This window comes from Coenobita brevimanus, chromosome 27 (genome assembly GCF_032717465.1).
Source record: "Coenobita brevimanus isolate Jiangsu-jjx chromosome 27, ASM3271746v2, whole genome shotgun sequence".
Lineage (NCBI taxonomy): Eukaryota > Metazoa > Arthropoda > Malacostraca > Decapoda > Coenobitidae > Coenobita > Coenobita brevimanus.
The window spans coordinates 16,803,188-16,830,577 of record NC_136980.1 but is presented as its reverse complement, the minus strand read 5'-3'; the positions used below and the strand labels follow the sequence as shown (position 1 = coordinate 16,830,577).

Here is a 27,390-nt window from a genome sequence, read left to right as displayed (position 1 = left end):
AGTCTGTCTGTCTGTCTGTCTGTCTGTCTGTCTGTCTCTCTCTCTCTCTCTCTCTCTCTCTCTCTGTTTGTCTGTCTCTCAGTCTGTCTGTCTGTCTGTCTGTCTGTCTCTATCTATCTATCTATCTCTGTCTGTTTGTCTGTCTCTCAGTCTGTCTGTCTCTCAGTCAGTCTGTCTGTCTGTCTGTCTGTCTGTCTCTCTCTCTCTCTCTCTCTTTCTCCGCATATATAACACGCGTGCTATTACTATTCCCTTTTCAGTGTCAGTATTTGCTACTTATGTGGTTCTTTAGCCAAAGTCTTTTTGGATGTACACATTATAACAACATAATATGTGACACTCCATTCTCCTTCCCTTGCTTTCTCTTTGTCTCAAAAACTGACCACAAATAATTGCCCAACCTGCGACCTATCGTGTCCTTGCCCATTCAACCACACCTGTCCAGGTGAGTGTTGCCAACATTGCGTTCTTTATTTTATACGATAGGCAGTTTATTCTTCATATGGTTGGATTTTTTTTTTTTTTTTGGGGGGGGGCAAGGAGGTGTGCAAGTTTTTGTGCACAAAATCATTACTAGCAGAAGTCGCTGCACAATGTGTTTGTGTGCATAAAAAATTATTTCATCGGTAACACAAGACCTACTGATGCGGCACTATAGTGCTCGATCTTGCCTCATCACATTCATGTTATCCTTCCCATTGCATGAATTTCACTACCTCTCACATCAAAAGTGAGGGAAGAAGGAGTGGGAGGAATGTTGCTTAGAGTGTTAGCCAGTGACTCAGGCAGGTCTTTGCCTGTTGGCGGCCCACCAAGTCGGAGAGACAAAGAAGGCGAGGGAGGGGAAGGTCATGGTGCGGTGGGGGGCGGCTGTAAATACCGTCTCTTGGAAAAATGACGCGTTCTTCAAAAAAAAAAAAAAAAAAAACTAAATAGACAACGTGAAAGTTTGCATTTGGTCAGGAGACATGAACAATGGAGATTTTTTTTTTTTAATGGCTTTTTTTTCAAGCTCATGTCAATATCCTGAGGAAAAGATTCTAATGATAAAAATGACACGATCTTGTTTTTGTGACATTTCTTTATCTTACATATAAAAATCAATGTGTGCGAGAGAGAGAGAGAGAGAGAGAGAGAGAGAGAGAGAGAGATTTTTATTGGTGTAGACTATCTATCTCTTGCCAGACGCCTCAATCCCGTTTGGGGTGGCCACAAACAAATCGCCTCCAAGACCTCTGTCCCCTGCCATTTCACTGCCCTGCTCCCAACTCACACCCCCCTCTCTCATATACCTCTCCACCCCATCCCTCCATCTCATCCTCGGCCTCCCCCTTCCTCTTTCCCCCTCCACCTCACTCACATACACTCTCTTCGTCAGTCTTTCACCCTCCATCCTCTCAGCATGGCCAAACCACCTCAGTGTGTTCCTCATAACGCTTCCTATCACATCCACATCAACACCACAACGCTCCTTTATATCCTCATTCGTCAGCCTGTCTCTCCATGTGACTCCACAGGCTCCTCTTAAATAACTCATTTCCACTGCTCTCACTCTTGTGTCCTTCCAACAACGTCCAAGCTTCACTTCCGTACGTTAGACTTGGTATCACAATACTGTCATGTAGTAACTTTTTCACTTCCATGCTCACTTCCCTGTTTCTTATCACTGCTTTCAAAGAACCAGCAACCTTTCTTCCCTGCTGTACCCTTTCAAGCACTTCACCCTCCAAACCTCCATCCTTACTCATCACACTACCCAAGTACTTAAACGTACTCACATTTTCCAATTCCTCACCATCCAACCTCGCTGTACATTCACTGACTTCACCTCTCTCAAAGACCATCACTTTACTCTTTCCTACATTCACCTTTAGATTCCGTTTCTTACACACTCTCTCAAACTCATCCACCAAGCCTTGCAGCTCCCCTTCGTCTTCACTCAACAACACAGTATCATCTGCAAACAACAGTACAGGGAGTTTCCAAACACTATCCTCTCTCACCAGGGCCACTCCAACATTCACTACCCTACCTTGTACCTCTTTTATTACCCCATCCATGTACAGATTGAAGAACCATGGAGACATGACACATCCCTGTTTCAAACCAACTTTCAAAGAGAAAAATTCACTTAGTTCACCATCCACACGCACTGCAGCCTTCGCACCATCGTACATACTCTTCACAACATTCAACAGCTTCCCATCTACTCCATATATTCTTAACACTTTCCACAATCCTTGTCTATCCACCCTGTCATATGCTTTCTCCAAATCCATGAAAGCCGCATACAACTTCTTTCCCTTCTCTAGAAACTTTTCCACTAAAGATCTAAGAATGAATATCTGATCTACACAACCTCTTCCCTTCCTAAAGCCTCCCTGTTCTTCTCCAACTAATTGGTGTAGACGACGGTTGAAATTATCGATCGCCAAGGGGTTGGGGAGGATGGCATGAGGTCATGCAATTCAGGCAGATTAGGTATATATTCTTTCATCATCAAATGATCAGGTTGGTAGTGTCCTGGACTAAGATTCATACTTTTACAATTCTCTATATATATGGATTCTCTTCTTATGTTTTTTTTTTTTTCATTTGTACAACATTTTACTTTCATTCCAGTTCACTGGGTGGTTATTCCTTTTTTTTTCTTATTTCTTCTTCATTCTCTCTCTGTTTCTCTGTTTATCTGTCTGTCTGTCTGTCTGTCTCTCTCTCTCTCTCCCTCTGTTTTTCTGTCTGTCTGTCTGTCTGTCTCTCTATTTGTCTGTCTGTCTGTATGTATGTCTGTCTATGTCTCTCTCTCTCTCTCTCTCTCTCTCTCTCTCTCTCTCTCTCTCTCTCTCTCTCTCTCTCTCTCTCTCTCATACGACGGGCAGTGTATTCTTGATATGGTTAGGATTTTTTTTTTATTTTTTGTGGAGAAAAAGGTGCGCAAGTTTTTGTGCCCAAAATCATTACTAGCAGAAGCCGGCCCACAATGTGTTTGTGTGCATAAAAATTATTTCATCGGTAACACAAGACCTACTGATGAGGCGTTATTGCCCGATCTTGAATCGGCACATTCATGTTATCCTTGCCATTGCATGCATTGCACTACCTCTCACATCAAAAGTGAGGGCAGAATGTGTGGGAGGAATGTTGCCTAGACCGTTAGGAATGTAGTCCAGGTGACGAAAATTAACTCAGCTCCAGTACCAAACGGACGTTCGACCAGTGAGAAGTATAACGAGTTAATAAATATAATATACGGAGGCCAAGATAGATATATTCCTTCAAAACCGTTTAGAACTAATAATTCAGAACCAAGATGGTTAAACAACAGATTAAAATCTCTCATAGGCCAAAGGAAAGGAATATATAGAAAAATAAAACTTGGAGAGGAACACTTACGTAACCGGTACACGATTTTAAATAGAGAAGTAAAGAGGGAGATAAGAAAAGCAAAGAGAAGTTATGAAATTAAGGTTGCCAGTGAATCAAAAGAAAACCCCAAGGGTTTTTATCAAATGTACCGAACGAAAAATAAAGATAGGATAGGACCACTCAGAACAGAATCAGGTGACATTACCTGTGAAGATAAAGAAATGTCTATCTATCTATCTATCTATAGCCCGACGCCCTAATCCCGCAAAGGGTGGCCGTAGACAAAACGCCTCCAAGTCACTCTGTCACCCACCATTTGACTCCCCTCCCCCCAACTCACCCCCCCTCCCCCCAACTCACCCCCCCTCCCTCATATACCTCTCAACTCCATCCCTCCACCTCATCCTTGGTCTACCCCTCCCTCTCCCTCCCTCCACCTCACCTACATACACCCTCTTAGTCAGTCTTTCATTCTCCATCCTCTCCACATGTCCAAACCACCTCAGTGTATTTCTCCTAATCTTTTCAACCACATCCACATCTACCCCACAACGTTCCTTCACTTCTTCATTCGTCAACCTGTCCCTCCACGTCACTCCACTTGCTCCTCTCAAGTAACTCATTTCCACTGCTCTCACTCTGACTTGTTCCCCTCTTGCAAGGTCCATGCCTGCTTCCATAAGTCAGGTAGGGATCACAATACCATCATGCAGTGACTTCTTAACTTCCATACTCACCTTCCTATTTCTCATCACTGCTTTCAGTGTGCCAACAACCTTCCTTCCCTGCTGTACCCTTTCACGTACTTCATCCCCCAAAGTTCCATCCTTACTCATCACACTACCCAAGTACTTGAATGCACTCACATTCTCCATATCCTCACCATCCAACCTCACTGCACACTCTGTGACTTCATTCCTCTCAAACACCATAACTTTACTTTTGTTTACATTAACTTTCAGCTTCCTCCTCCTACACACTGTCCCAAATTCATTCACCAAACCTTGCAACTCCCATTCATCTTCACTCAACAATACTGTATCATCAGCAAACAGCAACACTGGAAGCTTCCAAATCTCACCCTCATTCATTAGGGCCACCAAACATACACTACCCTACCTTGTACCTCCTTTACAACCCCATCCATATATATATTAAACAGCCATGGAGACATTACACACCCCTGTTTCAGTCCCACATTGAGATCAAAGAACTCACTCAGCTCACCATCCACTGCACCGTAGCCCTAGCTCCCTCGTACATACTCTTCACAGCACTCAACAATTTCCCCTCCACTCCATATATTCTTAATACCTTCCACATACCTTTCCTATCTATTCTGTCATAAGCTTTCTCCAAGTCCATGAAGGCAGCGTACACTTTCCTTCCCTTCTCTAGATACTTCTCCACTAAACATCTTAGAACAAATATCTGATCTACACACCTTTTTCCCTTCCTAAATCCCCCTTGTTCTTCTCCAACTAGCTCCTCTGTCATATGCCTAACGCTATCAATGAGTATTCTACCATATATTTTACCAGTCACACTAAGAAGGCAAATACCCCTATGGTTACCACATACTTCTCTCTCTCCTTTTCCTTTGTACAGAGGAACAATTATACCTGATTTCCAGTCCTCTGGAACCCTTCCCTCTTCCCAAGCCAATCTACACAACTTCCATATCCACTCCACAACTATCTCACCCCCATACCTAAGCATTTCACCACACACTCCATCAATTCCTGGGGCCTTTCCCAGCTTAATCTTCTTCATCTCTTCCACTACTTCCGACCTACTGATCTCTTCCTCCCTCCTCTCATCTCTTCTTCTCCCAGCCATTCCCCAACCACTTATACTCACACTGCTCTCACTCTCTACATTCAACAAATCCTCAAAGTGCTCCCTCCATCTCCTCAATTTCTCTCTCTTCTCCACCAACAATCTATTATTCCTATCTTTCACCCCCCCTACTATTTCCCCTTTCACACTGCCTTACTTTCTTTACCTCCTTCCAAAACAATTTCTTACTCTCCCTCCATTTCACACTCAGATTCCTCCCAAACTCTTCATCCACTTTCTTCTTACTCTCCTTCACCAGTCTCTTAACCTCCCTTCTCCTGCTCACTTATACCTCTCTCCTCTCTCATCTTCTCCCCTACCTCTACTCGCCAACCATTCACCATATGCCTTCTTCTTTTGTTCCACAGCTCGTTTCACCTCATCATTCCACCATGCTCTCCCTTGCACACCCTTGCATCTCCTCCTCACTCCACAAACCGCCTCACACGCTGCGCTTATCTGTTCCGTGAATATCTTACATACGTCTTCCACCCCTTCCATCTGCTCTAGCTCATACCTTCCCAATCTTTCTTCCACTATGCTCTTATACTCTGTCCTCTTCTCACTATCTTGCAATTTCTCCACTCTTCTCACAGGAGCTGCTTCCTCCTGTCTTCCCCTTCGCCTCCTCAACCACTTTCTTTGCAGCTCTACCTTGGCCATCACTAAGTGATGGTCCGAGACTCCATTCCCCACCCTCTCCACACCCTTGCATCCAACACTTGTCTTCTTATTCGCTCATCCACACACACGTAGTCTATCATTGCCTTTCGTTCAACAAGTTCACCATCCATCCTCCTCATTACTCTCCATGTATACCGGTGGATCATCTTATGACGAAAGTAGGTGTTGGCTATTGCCAACCCCTTACCAGCACAGATGTCCACCAAAGCACTACCATTCCCATCTACTTCAGCTGGCACACCCCACTGACCAACCACTCCATCCACTCGTACATTCCCAACTTTGCCATTCATGTCTCCAATCAACAGCACTCTCTCGCTCCTCTCAAACTTGTCCATACATGCTTCTACTCTCGCCCAAAACTCATCTTTCACTCTTGCCACTCGATCCTCTGTTGGAGCATACACACATACAATCGCCCATGCTTGTATACCTACTTTCATTCTCACCCATACAATCCTTGCACCCACTGTTCCATACTCTCTTATATTCTCCTTCCACTTCTTGCTTATCATCAGACATACTCCCTCTCTTGCCCTCTCATTCTCACTGACTCCCGCACATATACCTACACCGTATTCCCATTCTCTCATCCTTTCACCTTTCCATTTAGTTTCAGTCAATCCACATATATATCCACTTTTGCATCCTCAAGCACCTGGACAATCTCTCTCTCTTTCACTTCATCATTCACTCCTCTCACATTCCACGTTCCTACCCTCAGAATGTCCTTTGTCCGTTCCTTAGTCGTCAACGTATGGTCCGTCCTGGTCCGAGGCGCTTTATTTGCTTTTTTAGTTAGTTCTTTTTACGGGGTGGGGCACTAACCCACCACCAACCCTTTTAGCCGCCTCGTACGACAAGCAGGGATACTGGGGGAGTATTCTTGATCCTAAATAATTATTTCATATCAGTATTCACCAAGGAAAATCTAAGCCTGGTCCCTCAAGCAGCAAATATTTACCATAAGAATACGGAAAATATTCTTAGTAAAATAACCATTAGTAAGGAGGACGTATTGAATGAAATTAATAAGTTAAAACCTCAAAAATCGCCAGGTCCGGACGATATATATGCAAAAATTATAAAAGAAACCAAAGAAGAATTATGTCAGCCACTTTTAACGTTATTTAATGACTCTTTAAGTTCAGGAAAAGTTCCAGAGGCGTGGAAAACCGCAAACGTAGTTCCCATCTTTAAAAAGGGTGATAAATCAGCTGTGTCGAATTATCGTCCGATAAGTCTAACGTCAATAGTAGGAAAAATGTTAGAGTCAATTTTGGCAAATAAGATTAGAGAACACTTAGAAAGATTTAATCTTATAAACGAAAGTCAGCACGGATTCAGGCAAGGACGATCCTGCCTCACAAATTTGTTGTCATTCTACTCGGAGGTCTATGAGGCAGTAGATAGCGATAAAGCTTACGAAGTTATTTATCTGGACTTTAGTAAAGCTTTTGATAGGGTCCCACACGAAAGGTTAGTTAGAAAGGTTCGAGCACACGGTATAGACGGCGATATCTTAAAATGGATAGAATCCTGGCTGAAAGGACGAAAGCAGAGAGTATTAATAAATGGAACTAAGTCGGACTGGGGATTAGTAACTAGCGGTGTACCACAGGGTTCAGCACTCGGTCCCTTAATATTTATCATATATATAAATGATCTAGACTTAGGAGTCAATAGCAGCATCAGCAAATTTGCCGACGATACAAAAATAGGGCGTATCATTAACTCTACTGACGATTGCCATAACTTACAAAAAGACTTCGATACATTGTCCAAATGGTCTAAAACTTGGCAAATGGAATTTAACGTTGAAAAATGTAAAGTACTTAACGTAGGCAATACCATTGGAGATACTAAGTACAGCTTAGATAACAAAGAAATTAGCAAATCGGAATGCGAGAGAGATCTAGGAGTTATGATTAGTAACGACCTTAAACCAAGGCAACAGTGCATTAATGCGAGAAATAAAGCAAATAGGGTCCTAGGATTTATTTCGAGAAGCGTGAGCAGTAGATCGTAGATCATCTAAAGTAATACTAAAACTTTATCTAGCATTAGTAAGGCCACATTTAGACTACGCAGTACAATTCTGGTGTCCTTACTATAGAATGGATATTAATTCGTTAGAAAATGTACAGAGAAGAATGACTAAAATGATACATGACGTCCGGAACCTGTCATATGAAGACAGGCTGAAAAGACTAAGTCTGCATTCGCTAGAGAGGCGTAGAGTAAGGGGAGACTTAATTGAGGTGTTTAAGTGGATGAAGGGTATAAATAAGGGAGATATTAGCAAGGTACTTAAAGTGAGCATACAGGATAGACCTAGAAATAATGGTTTCAAACTAGAAAAATTCCGTTTCAGTAAGGAAATCGGTAGAAATTGGTTTGGTAATAGAGAAGTAGACGAATGGAATAAGCTACCTAGTAAAGTAGTTGCTGCCTCTTCCATTGAGAGTTTCAAGCATAGGCTAGATAAGCATATGACAAATTAGGGGTGGATATAGAATAAAGAAAATCTTATAACCAATACTAATTCAAAAAAAATTTCTTTTCAGGTTACACTATGATAGTCTCTATTCTCCTTTCACACTTTCCTGTAAAATGTCCACGCCAGTTTTTCTATACGGCATGGTGTTCTTTCTGACTTTTTCATGCCGGCTTCGGCTGGAGGGTTTGGAGGGCGGGGGAGAGCCTTCTTCTTTGCTATCCTTATCTCATTCTAGTAGTTCAGTTACTCTTCTAGGAGCTGCCTAGCATGGGCCAACCGGCCTACTGCAGTTATCGTCTCTTCTTATGTTCTTATGTTAGCCAGTGGCTAAGGCAGGTCTTTGCCTGTTGGCGGCCCACCAAGTCGGAGAGACAAAGAAGGCGAGGGAGAGGAAACTGATGGTTGGGGCGGCTTGACATACCTTCTCTTGAAATAATTGACACGATCTCGTAAAACAAACATCTAGGTAGACAACTTCAGGAGAGATGACCAGTGGAGTTTTTTTTTATTTTTTAAGCCCATGTAAATTTCGTTAGGAAAAGATTCTTATGATGAAAATGACATGATCTTGTTTTTGTGACATTTTGTTATCTTGCATATAAAGATCAGTGTGTGTGTGTGTGTGTGTGTGTGTGTGTGTGTGTGTGTGTGTGTGTGTGTTATAATTTTATGGTCAAAACGCTGCACGGATCTTGATGAAATTTTTCATGTGACTATGATTTTTCACCAAAAGTAGCATAAAGAGGCAGTAAGTGAAATCATGGCCAGTGTAGAGCATGGGAGGGAACTAAACCACGAATCTCACAGACCTACCCGACTGGGGTGGGATAGGGCGGTGTGGCCGGGGGAGAACATAAGGAACTTGAGAAAACAACTGCAGTAGGCCGTATGACCCATGCTAGCTCGTAAGCTTCGAAACACCCATACCTGCACATTCCTGAGTGCGTGCGATACACCCATATCTGGCCCGGACCTCCTTCCCAAAGTGGGACAGATTGTAGGTCACAGCGACACCTGTCAATGCCTTCTCACCGTCAGATCACGGGAGTATTCTACCTCCAACCATAGTGTTCCAGTACATGTTATGTTCTATGTTATACTTTTATGGCTAGGAGAGTCTGACTGTATAAAAAATAAATAAATATATAAAATAATAACTAAGGAATTAAAAACAAAAAAGAATCATCTCAGGTTCTTCAAACTCGTGTAATTTCCTCAAGTAAATGACACGAGTTTGTACAAAAATCAATTATAAAACAAAATGATAAAAAACCCTCGATGCACTTCCATAGCCAAGCACGTCTCTTTGCCACCACCCAGTCGTTTACCACTGAGCTACCACGGCCCTTGGAAATGAAAGTCAGACATTCAAACCATAGTTTCCCATATGCCTTTCAGTGAAAAAAAAAAAAAAAAAGTATAATGAGACTCTTCAACCATTTCACTATTTACAGCAAGTTATTATCCCGTGTACAGTTATGTGTGTGTCTGTATGACTTGACCATAACCCTGTAATCCATATCCATGCTTATTACATTCAGTACTGTACAGTTTCAAATGAATGTGAGGAGGGTAGGATACTTTATCTGAACCTTGACCCTACTTTAGTGAAACTACCCTTATTAAGCCACCACAGTATAATAATGACAGCATTTTAGCCAGCTGTTATCCCATCCATATGTATGTGTGCCTATATGACTTGAACGTAACTCTTTCATCCATATCCATGTCTTCCGTACTATACAATGTCAAAGGAATGCGAGGAATGCAGGAAATCTGAAACTTAACCCTGCTAAAGTGACAGCCCCGATATATCACCCACAATATATGAAGATTAGGCTTCCTCGACCTCATCCGACAACAAATTGTTAGTCATCTCCTATAATCACATCTCATGAGTATGGAAATAGATTTATTAGAGCCAGGAAATAGGTGCAATTCACTCTGCACACTTGATTTCCGGCAGTCCCGCCTTCGTCCGTTTATCCCTTACTCTTACCTGTCCTGTGGAAATGGCCTTGACTTGATCCCCATCTTTGTCTCTCCCATCTCCCACCGGTGTTCTCTCTCTCTCTCTCTCTCTCTCTCTCTCTCTCTCTCTCTTCATCAGTACACCCCTTTTTTCCCCCTATGATTTGTTTCCATACCCATATCCACGTATTTTTCTTGTGTGTGTGTGTGTGTGTGTGTGTGTGTGTGTGTGTGTGTGTGTCAGAGCATGGGCGTCTTGCATGTGGGGCGTGGTGTAGCCAGTGGGCTTTGTTCTTGTTTTTCACAGTACACGAGCTTTTTCATCAGCACTCCCCTTTTTCCCCAATGGTTTGTGTTTGCAACGACTTACACACTTTAGAGGCTGGTCAGGACACACACACACACACACACACACACACACACACACACACACGACAAATTCTTAGTGTCACTAACTAGCTACCTTGTGAACATACCAGGGCATTTTAGCGAGCTATAATCAGGTGTACAGGTGACTAGAACATCACCCTATCATTCATATCCATGTCATATCCATATCCACATATTGTTCTTATGTTCCACGGTCCACATCAGCCACGTACTTTATCAATACACCCATTTCCCGATGTGGTTTACATTTGTATCGGCGTATTCAGTTTATTTTAGGGTCCGCTCTGATGCTCCATTGTCCCTCACACTCGGTAAATGCAAGATGCTTTATGTCACCAACTTCTCTAATTTCTGTTCACAATTTCGCCATTATCACGGCGTTTTAGAAAAAAAAAAATGTTTACCAGAGGATACACAGATATATGGCGAGTACACCGATATATATTTCATGTTGATTTGCGAGAGTTGAGTTTTGGCGAGATAGCCGCACAGGCAAAGGGTCCCTTTCAGCTAAGTACCGCAGCCAACGGGCTAGGCAGCATCAGCTACTGTACTCCATTTACCTGAACTATTCACCTGGCACCACGCTGAAAGTTACCCAGTTCGTCCATACCACTTCCCTGTCTAACTCCAGCCAAGTGTTGGAACATCCCTCCGTCTTGTCCTAAAAACGAAGAGACTGGTAAAAAAACAGACAGACATGTTTATCCAGGGCAATGTCCGGTATCCCTATTTGTTATTATTAATTTTGGGTGATTTTATATTTTCCCAGCCAAAATGAGCAAGATATGAATTCATTTTCTGTTAAATATAATGAAAATTGTTGTTGCATATTGAGATAAAAGTAATTTTGTTCCTCAACTCGTTACCCATTGTGTGAGGCCCACCTCCCATAAGGACTGCCAGGAGGTAAGCTTTTGGGGAAGGGATTAGGATAGTGAGTGACCCTTCCTGCTCTTGTCCTCAACCCCTTGCTTCCCCCACATGGCCACAACCATCCTATCTACTATGATCATGCTTTTTGTGACATTTTATGTTTATATATATCTTGTTACTTTATATTTTTCCTACATTTTTATGCATTATCATTTTACTGTCAGAAAAAGGAAGGGGTAGATGTCCATTTGTTCCGTCATAAAATCTAATGTAACATCCCTTCATGGACGACTGTGGGTGGGTTTATGGTAACACAGGAGCTGCCACGTAAGGGCCAATAGTCCTATTGTAGACTCCTTACTTTACTGTCATGTAACTGAACACAGAAAGGGCCATGAAAGAAAATACTAATGATGATAATTTATTACACGCTAAAATGTTAAAATTTACAGTATATACCAGGACTGTGGAGTCCTAGTCCGGTGTTTTAGGTATCGACTTACAAACCTGGTTTATACCATGCACCATACACAATCATATTACCATACATAAATATACAGACACCACCACAACCATTCACCATAGACAACCATACAGAGACCACCATACACCACCACAAACATGCCTCAAACACAAGCATACAGACTCCAACAAACACCACAACCATACACCATATAGAACCATGCATACACTATCATTCATCATCACAACTATTCCTTATACACAACCATAAAAGACACCATACACAACCACAACCAAACAACATACACAATCATACGGATATCACCATATTCTGCTACACAATAACATAGACATAGAGGCTCCCAGGACCACCGCTGAAGAACTTAGAAGTGTTTTACGGTGTGGTAGACCCGGAAGCACTCACCCAAGCACAAGCCAACTTTACATTCATTGCACATGACATTTACTTTAGTTTTTTTCTTTGTGCCTCGCGTTGTGTTGAGGCACACATAACAGTTCATTCGTCTCGTACGCTTCCTGCTCCTCTCATGGTGGGCATCAGTTGCATCTACCTCATCACTTGAGCTCGGGTTTTCAAGGTATGTCATCTGGACAAGGAATTTTGGCATATATTTCCTACCCTTCTTTACAGTTCCACATGACCCAGTTTTATTATCATGAAGGAACTGACAGACAGCAGGGCTTGTGTACCAATTGTCAGTGTAGAGAATGTGACCCCTGCCCATGTAAGGTGCCATTATCTTTTTGACGATGGCACCAGACATACCCATGGGGTCGGTCTTACTGACCTTTTGTACATCATGATCTGTCCCTATGTGCACAACCATATCAAGCACAACTCCTGTCTCACAGTCACGTAGCACAAACAGTTTTATCCCAAAGTGATGGCGCTTTAAGGGGATATACTGTTTGAAGACTAGGCGACCCTTGTATAAGAGAAGTGACTCATCGATGACCAGCTTCTGGAAGGGATAGAAATATTTCTTGTACCGTGAAAGGAACATTGAAAGTATATCTCTCACCTTCCAGATACGGTCATCGTGGGCAGGATTTTCATTGTTTGCAAAATGCAGAAAAGTTAATAGCAATAAAAACCTGTCCCGAGTCATATTTTTGCTAAACAGGGGTGTGGGGATAAGGGGGTCATTCCGCCAGTAATGATCTATCACATGCTTCTCACAAAGTGGCATCACCAACATCAAAGTAATAAAAACAAAGAGCTCCATGGGCGTGGTATCCACCCACTGCCGTTGCCTGGAGTGAGGATAGATGAAGTCCATTTGCTGAGACACATAACGGTAATGTTTGTTAGTGTTCTCAGCAATGTATGACAGGACCTCATTGTCTAAAAGGGCACGGAAGAAGTCACTCTCCCTTGCCTCGTCTGTGCAAGGCCAGTCTTCCGTTGTACTACTCCTGTCACGTCGAAACTCGTGCAGGTCTGGTACAAAATCTGACCCCTCCGACCAGGCAAACGAGAAGACTGAGGTCTCATGTAAAGAGGGTACATCGTCGTCCTCGCCTTCATTCAGGCCATTGTCCTTGTCCCTGTGAAACGGTTCCTCCTCCTCGTCACTGCTGGATGACTCCATCTCGGTGTTGCTGTCTGGCCACCCGTAGTCCCTACCATCGATTTCACAGCCACTCTCACTGTCGTCGTCACCATCCTCAGGGAATAATATTGGTATTAATTCTGATGGGCTAAGGGTCCGGAAGCATTGGCGTGGGCGTGGTGCAGGCGTGTGGCCTGAGGTACCTGGGATGGCAGGTGGTGGGACAGGTGCAGCTGTAGAAGCACTGGCGATGGTATCTTGGGGAGAAACAGGTAAGAGAGGATTAGCAAAAAAAACAAAAAAAAAAATCAAGAGACTTTCAAATAATAACATTAATTTTGTGGGCTACGCAATATAAAATACAGTGCACAATGGAGGCAACAAGTTATTGGTAGGATTTTCACCTGGGATGGCTGGTGGTGGGACAGGTGCAACTGTGCAGCCAGGTTTGCTGCACTGTTGCTGCAATGGCCGGGGTGGTGGAGATGGGCGCCGTGGTGGAGAACCACTGGTGATGGAATCTGGGGGAAAAACAGGTAATATACTGGATAAGAAAAAAAAACATAAAATACTTTCAGCAAAGAGACTGGGGAGCTCACATACAAACCAGGTTATCTGTTTACAAACATTTTCGAATTTGATGCACTTACAGAGACGCTTCTACCTGGACAGTGGCATCCCAATTGGGCAAAATTATCTTCAGATTTGATGGAAAGATACGTGTCCTTCTGGACAGCGGTTATATTCTTCCGTATTCTGATTTCATTTTTGTTATGCAAATTATTATGTTTTACATTTTATGTTCTAAATGATGACCACTTCCCCCGTACACTCACCTCCCCACGTTACCCTTTGTCATGCATGTATACTTCTCATTACCTCTCTCATGTAGTGTGATGCATTTATTTTTTGCTTATCCAGTTCAAAAAATATTACATAGCGGAGTGCAAGCTGAAAATAATTTAGGACTTCATATATCAACATAATCTTTACTTTCAATGTTTTATCATAGTATGCAGACTGATAAAGAGACAGATGAATAAACTGTGTGAATATTTACTACCGCCTGTGATTTTTTGTTGTGTTACAGCCATGCCTTTCAACTATGTGGAGGTAGTAACAGTGACTGGAATCAAATGAAAGGGATTCCCACATCCATCAGGGCTGCATGCAGCTCTCTTCATCACCCCCGGCACCACTCCCCCCCCCCTCACCACCCTCGCCATGACGTCTTCATCACCCCTCCACCCCTTTCCCCCTCACCAGTCTGTATGCAACTTTGTTTTTCTTCTCCCTGTTCTCTCATCCTCCATCTCCATACCCTCTCATGTTCAATAATGGTTACCTTTACTACTCTTTCGTGTGTGTGTGTGTGTGTGTGTGTGTGTGTGTGTGTGTGTGTGTGTGTTCCTTCCCTCTCTAGTGTGTGTGTATGTGTGTATAGCACCACTATTTTCGGATGTATGTCTCACCCCCCCCCCAAGCTATTCCTTTCGTCACAGGCCATTTTGCATGTATACATGTACAAATCGTCAGATACTAACATATCCATTTTCTGTGTCTTGTTATCACATAGCCGTGATTTCTGATATGGTAGAATTAAACCCACAAGTCGAAACGGGTGTTTATTGGGGAGATACAACGTTTCGACCCTACTAGGGCCCTCTTCAGGTATGACTATGAGTAAGAACATAACATTGATATATGTGGTGCTGGGGGGAGGAGAAGGAGGAGGAGGGCGGGGGACTGAATTAGGAAGAGGAAGGGGGAAGCAAGGGGGGAGGGGGAGCAGTAGTATTAGTGTTTATTATAGTAACCATTTTTTTTTTTTTCCTGTAACTGGTACTGTTGCTTTTAGAGTTATTATTGTTATTACTATTATTATTATTATTATTATTATTATTATTATTATTATTATTATTATTATTATTATTATTATTATTATTTTACTATTGTTTTTTTACTGTTATTATGACTCTTTTCTTTATTGCTATCTATGCTGGTATCCTGTTTTCCTCTAACTGGTACTGCTGTTATTATTATCATCAGTTTTCATTACTTGTATTACCATTGTTTTTTCTTGGTTATTTTGTCTATTTCTACCATTTTCTATTATTCTTTTCATCAATGTTCCCAGCTTTTTCCCTGTAACTTGTTCTGATATTATTACAACTATTATTATTATTATTGTTTCCATCATCATTATGAATACCATCGTTATTATTATTTGTATCCTCCAGTGTTTATAGCCTGTCTTTCCTGTTTGCAGCCTGTCTGAGTCCGTTGCTGCTTGCTTTCCTTTCCTTTGAGTCCTACCCGCCTCTCTCTCCCTCTCTCTCTCTCTCTCTCTCTCTCTCTCTCTCTCTCTCTCTCTCTCTCTCTCTCTCTCTCTCTCTCTCCATCCATTTTACCTTTCTATCTCTTTTTATATACTTTCGTCCAATTCTTCTGAATTAAAAAAAAAATCTACTTTATCATTCTCGCATATTTGCAGTCGCCATTATTTCACCATTGCCCTTACTGTCCACCCACATTCCCTCCCCCCCCCCCAAAAAAAAAAAAACGGGTATGTTAAATACATGCCCTTTCCTGCCTGGCATGTTTTAGTATTTTGATCGTATTCCATTTACTCATTGCTCTTCTTTTTTCGTTATTACCTCTTCCGTCTCTCATACAGATCCACCTCACCCTCTGATCCGATTATCCCCTCACACCTAATCTTTATCCTCTCTCTCTCTCTCTCTCTCTCTCTCTCTCTCTCTCTCTCTCTCTCTCGGGTTCAGATACTCACTCCGTATTATGTTTCACTTCACAGTACAGAAATTGTTGCTTTTGTTTTTTACATATAATATTTTACTCAGATACCAGCTATTCTTCAACTGTCTATATCATTACATATCAAAGTACATCATACTTCGTTTTCCCAGAACACTATTTTGATATGAAAACAATACACAAAGTACGTATTGTTAGAGATACTATAAGGAGAGCGGAGTGGGAGAAGGGGTGGCAGGTAATGACTGGGAACTGTGTGAGTGTGTGAGAGAGATATTTTCATCTTACAACGATCCAACCGAATTTTTCACCTTTATCAGTACAGCTATAGGCACAGTATTAGTATAAGTACAGGTCATTATGCATGTACACATGTGTAGGTACTAATATAATTGTCTGACATTCAATTGTCCCCCTTCTGGACCTATACATTCTCTCCCACTCCAAAACTAATCCCTTGATTGCCTGACCTCTTCTTCACACATTCACACCTTCTCCAGGTTAGTTATGTAAAGAGATATATATATTTTTTGCACAAGACTGATGGTGTAATCTTTATATATTTTGATTCTTTATGGAGATGCTAGTTTTATGTGCAGAAAACAGTCACTAGCAGAAGTCACTCCTCAAAAATGGCTTTTGTGCATCAGATACGTACATTGTACTATAGGTAAAAAAAAAAAAAAAAAAGTATCAGTGCAAGAGGTGATCGATGTTCACCGAAATGTTAAGTCTGGATTTTTCCTTTTCAGGTTACACTATGATAGTCTCTATTCTCCTTTCACACTTTCCTGTAAAATGTCCACGCCAGTTTTTCTATACGGCGTGGTGTTCTTTCTGACTTTTTCCTGCCGGCTTCGGCTGGAGGGTTTGGAGGGCGGGGGAGAGCCTTCTTCTTTGCTATCCTTATCTCATTCTAGTAGTTCAGTTACTCTTCTAGGAGCTGCCTAGCATGGGCCAACCGGCCTACTGCAGTTATCCTCTCTTCTTATGTTCTTATGTCCATTTGGTGCCACGCATATATCAGCGTCTTCGTGCGTGGTTTCGTATTGCTTCGCCCCAAGTATGCACTGATACTTTATTTACTCAAAGTACAGTGTAACTATTATATCATTATATTATTATACATGATGAGTGAGGCCTTTGATGCGACTTCCCAAATGTTGCGTTAGTTATTTTTTAAGTCTTCAGTACTCTTATATCCATTATATTTTATAAACCATTGATTTTAGAGAGAAAATGAATTCATGTGCAATACTCACCAGGGCGGCTTTGCTTGATCCCCTTCTGGCCTTTCCCTCCCCTTCCGGCCCAATTAGGTGTTGGAGTGTCGTCGGTGGGATGGTGCAGGGGAGGAGGCTCATTCACAAAATCCAAACATCGCACAGCATGTTTCTTTATTAGCCTTTTCGATAGAGGCAAGTCCTCCTCTGGAATTACTGTGCCCCCCGTGGACAGAGACCTGTCAACACTTCCACCTCTCATAGTGGTCGCTGGGTGACTGAACAGTGTGAACTGTGAACAACGATAGGTTAGTCATGGGTCATTCTCAGGTAGTGTGGAGTTGCCAGGTGTCACCGGCCAAATATTTAGCTCACTTTGACAAGACAGGTATAAGCGACCCAATCGGGCATAGTCGATGTCGCCTACTGAGTGACCAACTGGGCATAGTCGCGGTTTACGGGTTAAACAGTGTTAGCCTCACATCCCAGGTCAAGAATTGCTTAGTGAATAGTCCATGGCGTAGGTTGCCAGGCCATCAAGTTCTTAGAATTGATGCATTCCAAAACCACAGACTAAGGAGTATAAATAATGACAACTAATTCTTCATAATCGTATGTAATAATTTACGAATTATTTACAGCCTTATAACCTACAGTACCGTGTTAGGTGCGGTAATATTTAAGAGTCTAGATTTATTAGACAATCAGTCATTTGTCATGAATCAACAACTTTTTCGTTGGCTTTACAAAGTGCCCGAAATTTAAACCTTTGATCTGTGACACCTCCTCTGCACTGACACCAGTGGCACTATACTCAGCTCAAAAAAAAAAAGAAAAAAGAAAAGAAAAAGAAAACAGTACAGTAAACAGTCCAGTAAACATCGCCGGCCTGTTCATTGCATCAGCCAATACATGCAGTCGTTATAGATGAATAATAAAGAAACTTCATTGCATTTTGATTTATCTTGTTTATTGGTACTTAATCTTCCCATCCATGGCTTTAATATAGCTATGGAGTTATTCTGCATCGTACCACATAACATTTTTTTTTTAATTTCCAAAATACGCAAAGTGTGCATTGATGGTGTTCTTGTTTTAAGACAGTTTGTCATCTTACAGTTTTCTTGCATTTCCACAGTTATTGAGCCATTGACAGACGAAGGTTATCACATCAATCTTATCTTCCGTCTGGAGTCCAGAGAGTCCCCAGTATGATAAAGGGGGTTGGGGAGAGATAAAAGCTGGAAAAAAGTGAAGCTGTGAAAAAAAGAAATAGCTGCGGTATAACCCTGGACAATGTAACCTGCCACCCTCTGTGACCACCCTGGACTTAACCCTTTAGTAATCTGTTCCTTGAAATTAGACCACTGCCTCATAGCACAAGAGTGTTGGCAGACGTACCAAACCTCACGTACCAATTTTTACATCCTCTATGAACAGCAGAACTGATGGAGAAGTTAAAAAAAAAAAAATGTTGATAGACGATTTGTTTATGTCAGCTAACCTCCCCTACCCACCAACACCTATATCATAGTTGGACCATACTAGGCTCCAGGTGGAAGAAAAGAGTGACGCAGTTACCTTCGTCTGTGACTGTTCAACAAATGTGAAAATGAAAGAACAATTTTGGAGGATCACAAACGGCCGTTAGATGAGTAAAAGTCCGTCATTGCACACACACACACACACACACACACACACACACACACACACACACACACACACACAAATATTAATATATACATTACCATCATCTAATCCTACGTCACTCCATGAGGAGCATAGGAGCCTGGGGCTACGCAAGTTGGTCCTAATGATTAAGATGAGAGTGACCAACCTCACTTATCCCTGAGTGGCATAACTCTATCTATCTATCTATTGCCAGACGCCTCAATCCCGTTTGGGGTGGCCACAAACAAATCGCCTCCAAGTCGCCCTGTCCCCCGCCATTTCACTCCCCTGCTCCCAACTCACACCCCCCTCTCTCATATACCTCTCCACCCCATCCCTCCATCTCATCCTCGACCTCCCCCTCCCTCTTCCCCCCTCCACCTCACTCACATACACTCTCTTCGTCAGTCTTTCACCCTCCATCCTCTCCACATGGCCAAACCACCTCAGTGTGTTCCTCATAACGCTTCCTATCACATCCACATCCACACCACAACGCTCCTTTATATCCTCATTCGTCAGCCTGTCTCTCGACGTGACTCCACAGGCTCCTCTTAAATAACTCATTTCCACTACTCTCACTCTTGACTTGTGTCCTTCCAACAATGTCCAAGCTTCACTTCCGTACGTTAGAGTTGGTATCACAATACTGTCATGTAGTAACTTTTTCACTTCCATGCTCACTTCCCTGTTTCTTATCACTGCTTTCAAGGAACCAGCAACCTTTCTTCCCTGCTGTACCCTTTCAAGCACTTCACCCTCCAAACCTCCATCCTTACTCATCACACTACCCAAATACTTAAACGTACTCACATTTTCCAATTCCTCACCATCCAACCTCGCTGTACAGTCACTGACTTCACCTCTCTCAAAGACCATCACTTTACTCTTCCCTACATTCACCTTTAGGTTCCGTTTCATACACACTCTCTCAAACTCATCCACCAAGCCTTGCAGCTCCCCTTCGTCTTCACTCAACAACACAGTATCATCTGCAAACAACAGTACAGGGAGTTTCCAAACACTATCCTCTCTCACCAGGGCCACTCCAACATCCACTACCCTACCTTGTACCTCTTTTATTACCCCATCCATGTACAGATTGAAGAACCATGGAGACATGACACATCCCTGTTTCAAACCAACTTTCAAAGAGAAAAATTCACAGTTCACCATCCACACGCACTGCAGCCTTTGCACCATCGTACATACTCTTCACAGCATTCAACAACTTCTCATCTACTCCATATATTCTTAACACTTTCCACAATCCTTGTCTATCCACCCTGTCATATGCTTTCTCCAAATCCATGAAAGCCGCATACAACTTCTTTCCCTTCTCTAGAAACTTTTCCACTAAAGATCTAAGAATGAATATCTGATCTACACAACCTCTTCCCTTCCTAAAGCCTCCCTGTTCTTCTCCAACTAATTTCTCTGTTCTTTCTCTAACTCTGTCTATAAGTATCCTACCATACACTTTTCCTATTATACTAAGAAGACAAATGCCCCTATGATTACCACACACTTCTTTTTCCCTTTTTCCTTTGTACAAGGGAATAATTATACCTGACTTCCAATCCTCCGGGACTCTACCTTCCTCCCAGGCCAATCTGCACCTCTTCCACATCCATTCTACTACTATCTCTCCCCCATGCTTCAGCATTTCACCACACACTCCATCAATTCCTGGGGCTTTCCCCGATTTAACTTTCTTCATTGCTTCCACAACTTCTATCCTACTGATTTCTTCCTGTCTTCTCACCTCCCTCCCTGGCATAACGTGAGGACTAAACCCCAGCCACCCCTTGGATATAAACCTACACAGGCTCAATCCGATTGGAGCGCCTTAATTACCCACTAAACCACCAGGCGCCTTAATTTGGTTATATGGTTACCACTCAGCGTAGCAAATGGTTTCCTGGTGTACAGGAAACCATTTGGATTGTCACTCAGTGTAGTCACCCTTAGGCAGATGGAAGGGGAAGGAAAGAAGGAAAGAAAGACAGAAAAGCGAGTGTAAAGTCACCCGTAGATAGAAGGAAGAGGAAAGATTGAAGGAAAGAAAGAAGAGGAAGGAAGAGAGGAAAGGACACCCTCCGAAGCAGCACAACATTGAGTGAGTGCATGGTGAGCGTCGCCACCCCCACCTACCACTATATCTATCTATCTATATATATATGTATGTGTGTGTGTGTACATCTATCTATCTATTGCCAGACGCCTTAATCCCATACCAGGTGGCCACAAATAAATCGCCTCCACGTCGCCCTGTCCCCCGCCATTTCCCTGCCTTGCTCCCAACTCACACCCCCCTCTCTCATATATCTCTCCACTCCATCCCTCCATCTCATCCTTGGCCTCCCTCTCCCTCTCCTTCCCTCCACTTCACTCACATACACTCTCCTCGTCAGTCTCTCACTCTCCATCATCTCCACATGGCCAAACCACCTCAATGTGTTTCTCCTCACGCTTCCTATCACATCCACATCCACACCACAACACACTTTTACATCCTCATTTGTCAGTCTGTCTCTCCATGTGACTCCACAGGCTTTCCTCTTAAATAACTAATTTCCACTGCTCTCACTCTCGACTTGTGTCCCTCCAACAACGTCCAAGCTTCATTTCCATACGTTAGAGTTGGTATCACAATACTGTCATGTAGTAACTTTTTCACTTCCATGCTCACTTCCTTGTTTCTTATTACTGCTTTCAAGGAACCAGCAACCTCTTCCTTGTACCCTTTCAAGCACTTCACCCTCCAAACTTACATCCTTACTCATCACACTACCCAAGTACCTAAACGTACTCACATTTTCCATTTTATCATATATATATATTCATCATCATCATCCGGACCTCCTTTCCCACCTTAGGGCAGGGTGAGGGGTAGCAATGTCCAGACAGCCCATATTTGCCCAGTCCAATGGGCCACGCTTCCATTCACTCATCATTCAAGCTCCTGGAATCCTGGCTTTATCGGATACGCCAGAACCATTCACCACGTTCTGTAGCTTCACACAAACGTATCCGACAGTGTCAATCCGGAAGCTGCCACGTTAAAAAGGGATGTCAAATCCCTGATCATGCACTTCTCTTCACAACATTCATCCAGCCAGCTCAATCTCTTGTCAGTTTCCTAGCTCACCGACTTCCAAACCTCTCCTCTTCACACACTCATTCACCATATATCTCCACCTTCTCTATGGCCTACCTCGCCTCCTCCCTCCTTGAAATTCGCCCAGATATACTTTTTCACCACTGTATTGTTATTCATTCTCTCCACATTTCCATACCATCTCATTACACTCTCTTCGATTCTGGTGTCCACCGACTACCTAACTCCACATCTTTCACGAATCACATTATTTCATATCCTTTCCACCCTCTGTACTCCACATATATTCCTCAGCAGTCCCATCTCCACTGTGCTTATTCATGACTTCATTTTCATGCCACACCATAGTCTCACATCCATATGTTAAAGCTGACACTAACACTCCTTCATGTAAGCCTAGTGCAGCTTCAACACTCAAGCCTCTGTTTGTGTGTATATCTATCTATCTATCTATATACCTAGGCTGCTTCCCCCAAGGAAAGGGAGGTAGCCGAGACAGGACGACACACTCCCCATTTACTCATCCATTCAAACACATTCATTCGCATCTTAGCCCCAAGGGAAGAACGGACAGATCCTCACGGCACCACACCGCACAAGGGTCAACTGCGCAATGCAGTCAGTGACATCCGCAGCGGGGCCCGACAGCAGAGCTGGTTTACCCCTGCCACATCATAACAGACCCATCCCCTTAACCGCACCTGACCTGACTAGCTGATCAGACCAAATGCGGGAGAATATCCCCTCAGGGCTGCGTCATCAGTTATTCATTCACAATTTCTCTCCATTTGTTTCTGTCACGCACAGCCACTCTTCCTTGCTCAACAGACATTCCTCTCGCATCCAGTGCTCTCTTCACACTGTCCATCCATCCTATTCGTGGTGTTCCTCTCAGCCTTACACCTCTCACATCAGATCTAGTTATCTTTATCACTAATCGCTCATTATTCATTCTCTCCATATGCCCAAACCATCGCAACACCCTCTGCTCAACTCTACCAGCCATCTCCCAAACAACTCCAGTTCTCCTTCGCACTTCATCATTTTGCACTCGATCCATGCGCGTCACTCCACATATACTCCTCAGACACCTCATCTCCATTACATTCAAACTTTTCCTCTCTGCTACACCCATATTCCATGTTTCAGCCCCATATAACGGAGTCGGTACCACAACATCCTCATACAACCTTCTCTTTACATACATTCTAAGCGAACGACATCTAAACACTTTTTTAATTCCTCCCAGCACCTTTCCTACTTCATTTATTCTAAGCTTCACTTCTGCATCTATTCTTCCATCCACAGCAACATGTGACCCTAGATATTTAAAACACTCTACCTCCTCAAGCAACTCGCTATTCAAAGCTATATTCATCCCCCTACCATCTACAAACCTCGTACACTTCATCACTTTACTCTTATTCTCATTTACTTTCAATTTCCTCCTTTCACACACCCTTCCAAACTCCTCTACCAACTGTCTCAATCTCTCCTCTGAATCAGCCACCAGTGCAGTATCATCTGCAAACAGCAGCTGCTTCAGATTCCACTCTCCACCATCAACATTCACCAGACTCAGACCTCCACCTAAAACTCTTGCATTCACCTATCTTACAACACCATCCATGTAAATATTAAACAACCAAGGCGACATGACACATCCCTGTCGCAGCCCCACTCTCACAGGAAACCAGTCACTCACAGCATTTCCCACTCTTACATACTCTCTACTATTTACATAAAAACTTTTCACCCCTTTTAGTAACCTACCATCAAGTCCATACAATCCTAAAAGAGTCCACAAAGCCTCCCTATCAATTCTATCATACGCTTTCTCTAAATCCATGAATGCCCAAAACACATCCTTGCCTTTCGCTAAATACTTTTCACACACTTGTCTCACAGCAAAGACAAGTATATATATATATATATATATATATATATATATATATATATATATATATATAGATAGATAGATAGATAGATGGATAGATAGATAGATATAGATAGATAGATAGATGGATAGATAGATATAGTATCTCCAGCAGCAGGTCAAGTCGCTTAATAGTTGTGCTGAAGGTTATGGATGGGAAAACCAAGTAATGATAAACAAATATCAGTTAAACTGAAATGCTTTTGTTTCATTCTCCTTCTATAAACTATATATTGCACGGTGTGTTTGGTGCAGTGAACAGGCTGACAATGTTGACCATGCTGACTCGACGATTTTTTTTTTTTTTTTTGAATATTTAAAACCCAGGAACGCTGCTTCTGTATGTGCTCATGAATGCTCAGAATAAGTGGATCTCTGTCTGTCTGTCTGTCTGTCTCATAATCCCCCTAGGGCTGTGGCTCAGGCTGCTTACTCAGTTGCTGAATCAGAATATAACACTAGCATCTCAGGGAGGCCAGCCAGTCTCACAAGTGGTGCAGCTCGCTCATTTCTGCTTTCTTTGGTGTCGGCGTGTCCACACCTCCACTTGTAAGACAGGATGGTACAGTTATTTATTGCCTGGGGAGAAGGTTGGCATTTATCCTGGTGTATTTGACGGTAAATAATCTAGTGAAACTCTTTTTGTGACCCGCTTGCAGTCCTGAGGTAAAACTTTCTAATTTTGCATTTAGGTCCGTTCTGGTGATGTCCATTTACTTTTTAATTGGAATCAAAGGTCATTATTAAGTTCCTCGCAGCACAAACATACTTTTTTGGGTTTGACGCAGCACCAAACATTTCCTGTCATTGTTATTTGCACCTGAAAATATTCTGGTATGCAGGACTTTGGTGTTATTATTTACGAAATTTCTTGTAATATTTCATAGTAAAGAACATATGCATTATTCCCCTGTCTCCGACAGGTGGGCGGCAGCACGTGGCTGTGGCCATGGACGTGAGAGATAGGAGCAGTGTGGAGGACGCCATGAAGTCAGCCCAGGACCAGTGTGGCGCCTCGCCCTCGCTGCTAGTCAACTGTGCCGGTGTGTTCATCGGAGGTGCCATCTTAGAGACTGATGGTGACTCCTGGAAGAAAAATATTGATGTCAACCTGACGGTCAGTTCCAAAATGTGACGATCACTTCAGTGTTTAATAGTATATGACATAAAAAGTGACAGAAAATGCTCAAACTATTGTGAAATTAATACTTATACTCAGGCAACAATGAATCTAGTATTATTATCATATTTTACTCCGCAGGGAACTTTCTTGGTAACACAGGCTTTCGCAACATCACTGCTGGAAAATTGGAATGACCCCAAGGGTGCAGTAGTGAATATTGCAAGTATTGTGGGGAAAACTGGCTTTACCAATAGGGGTGGGTATACTGCCAGTAAAGGAGGAGTTATTTCACTCACCAAGACGTGTGCTGCGGAATTGGCGAGGTAACTAAACCATATAGGCATGCGGACAATGGATTGATCATGGCTTCCATGTACAGTATTTGCTTTAATGCTGGTAATTATTTTCCTCATATATAAAGAACGATTTTTTATGTAATATGATACATCCATACTGAAGTGTAAGTTACTGGATCTCCATACCATTTCAGCAAAACCATACGTGTAAACTGTGTGCTTCCTGGATCGATTGACACACCAATGGCTGCAGGTCGAAGTAAGGAGTCACGTGAGAACCTCATGCGGCTCATACCATTAGGTAGAACTGGCCGCCCTGAAGGTTAGTGGAGGCAGTGAGTAGGTCGATGTTGTGAGGTGACTGGTGGCTGGATTTGTGAGGTGATAATATTTAATATGCCGGGTGTAGACGTCCGACACAAGGAAGAAGAGTGGCTGGAAGGGTGAGGTGTCATTTTTGCCCCAGGCTTTACCAGGCTATATGTTCAGATTCTTTCATCCATAGCTCTGCTGTTACGCAGACTAAATAAATTCACATTACATAAATGGACACAATATTGATTGGAAAGCAGAAGTGTATTTTCAAATATTCGTCCTAACCAAAACTAAATGATATAAAACTAATTCCTATTCAACTTTTTATATTCTTTTACTTTTAATACGAACATTGAATCAGATTATGAAAAGCAGGAACGTCATGTAAAGAAATCACTTGAATGCAACAGTTTCATTAGATTTAAGGTAAAATATAATATAAACTATATGGTAGTTCTTTTTATATCTGCCAAGATGCAGAAGCCTGATGACATCAAGTCATTTGTGAGGGATCCAGTAATTGTTTCCTGTAATTGACAGATATTTCCTCTGCAAACCTTGTGCATTGTTCAGTAATATGGGTATTGACTGCCATGCATGATAACACTGTCAAAAACACAGTACCTATAAACAAGAAACTAACATTATAAGAATGTTTACTATAACAATATTCATTCTATATGTTTTGCTATAAGTTTTTACATATATTAGAATCAGAAAGACATCCCATCTGTTGCTGCTCTGCAGTTTATGGACAAGACCAGTGATGCCTTGTGCCTGCCCGGCATGGGCCCCCATCCTATCCAACACCCACTACAGCACCTTGCAGACCACACAGAACAACGTCCCACGCATCATTACTGGCTGCACCAAAACCACTCCCACAACTCATACTTTGAAACTAAAGTCATTGCTATTAGACAGTATATTGATATGAGAGGCATACAGTTCTATGTGGCAGCCTACCCCAACCCACATTTCCCTGTCATTATATAACAGGGCCACACAACACAACTAGGCCTATAAAACAAACACGCACAAACATTACCAGACTCTCTTCAACATCATCCCACCTCCAAACATTCCAACATTGGCAATGAAGAGTTACCAGCATACTCATTTCCTGCGCAGGTCAGTACAAATCTCATTCAGAACAGCGTATTACAAGCTCCTCCTCTCAAAATTACCATAAACAGAGGTATTCTTAACCCATAAAAGGCGACAACGTTCCGGAACATCCGTCAAGGAAAAGGCGGTCTACGTTCCAG

General features: G+C 42.5%; 1 protein-coding gene across 1 annotated transcript in view; it reads left to right on the top strand.

Annotated features, from left to right (window-relative positions):
• The window catches only part of LOC145394476 ((3R)-3-hydroxyacyl-CoA dehydrogenase-like), a 71,867-nt gene that overhangs the window by 17,746 nt on the left and 26,731 nt on the right, over positions 1 to 27,390 (top strand). Inside the window, exons 3-5 of the mRNA XM_080268330.1 lie at positions 25,312 to 25,505; positions 25,650 to 25,834; positions 26,002 to 26,129. Coding sequence (XP_080124456.1) covers positions 25,312 to 25,505; positions 25,650 to 25,834; positions 26,002 to 26,129 — 507 coding nt within the window. The remainder of the gene's footprint in view (positions 1 to 25,311; positions 25,506 to 25,649; positions 25,835 to 26,001; positions 26,130 to 27,390) is intronic.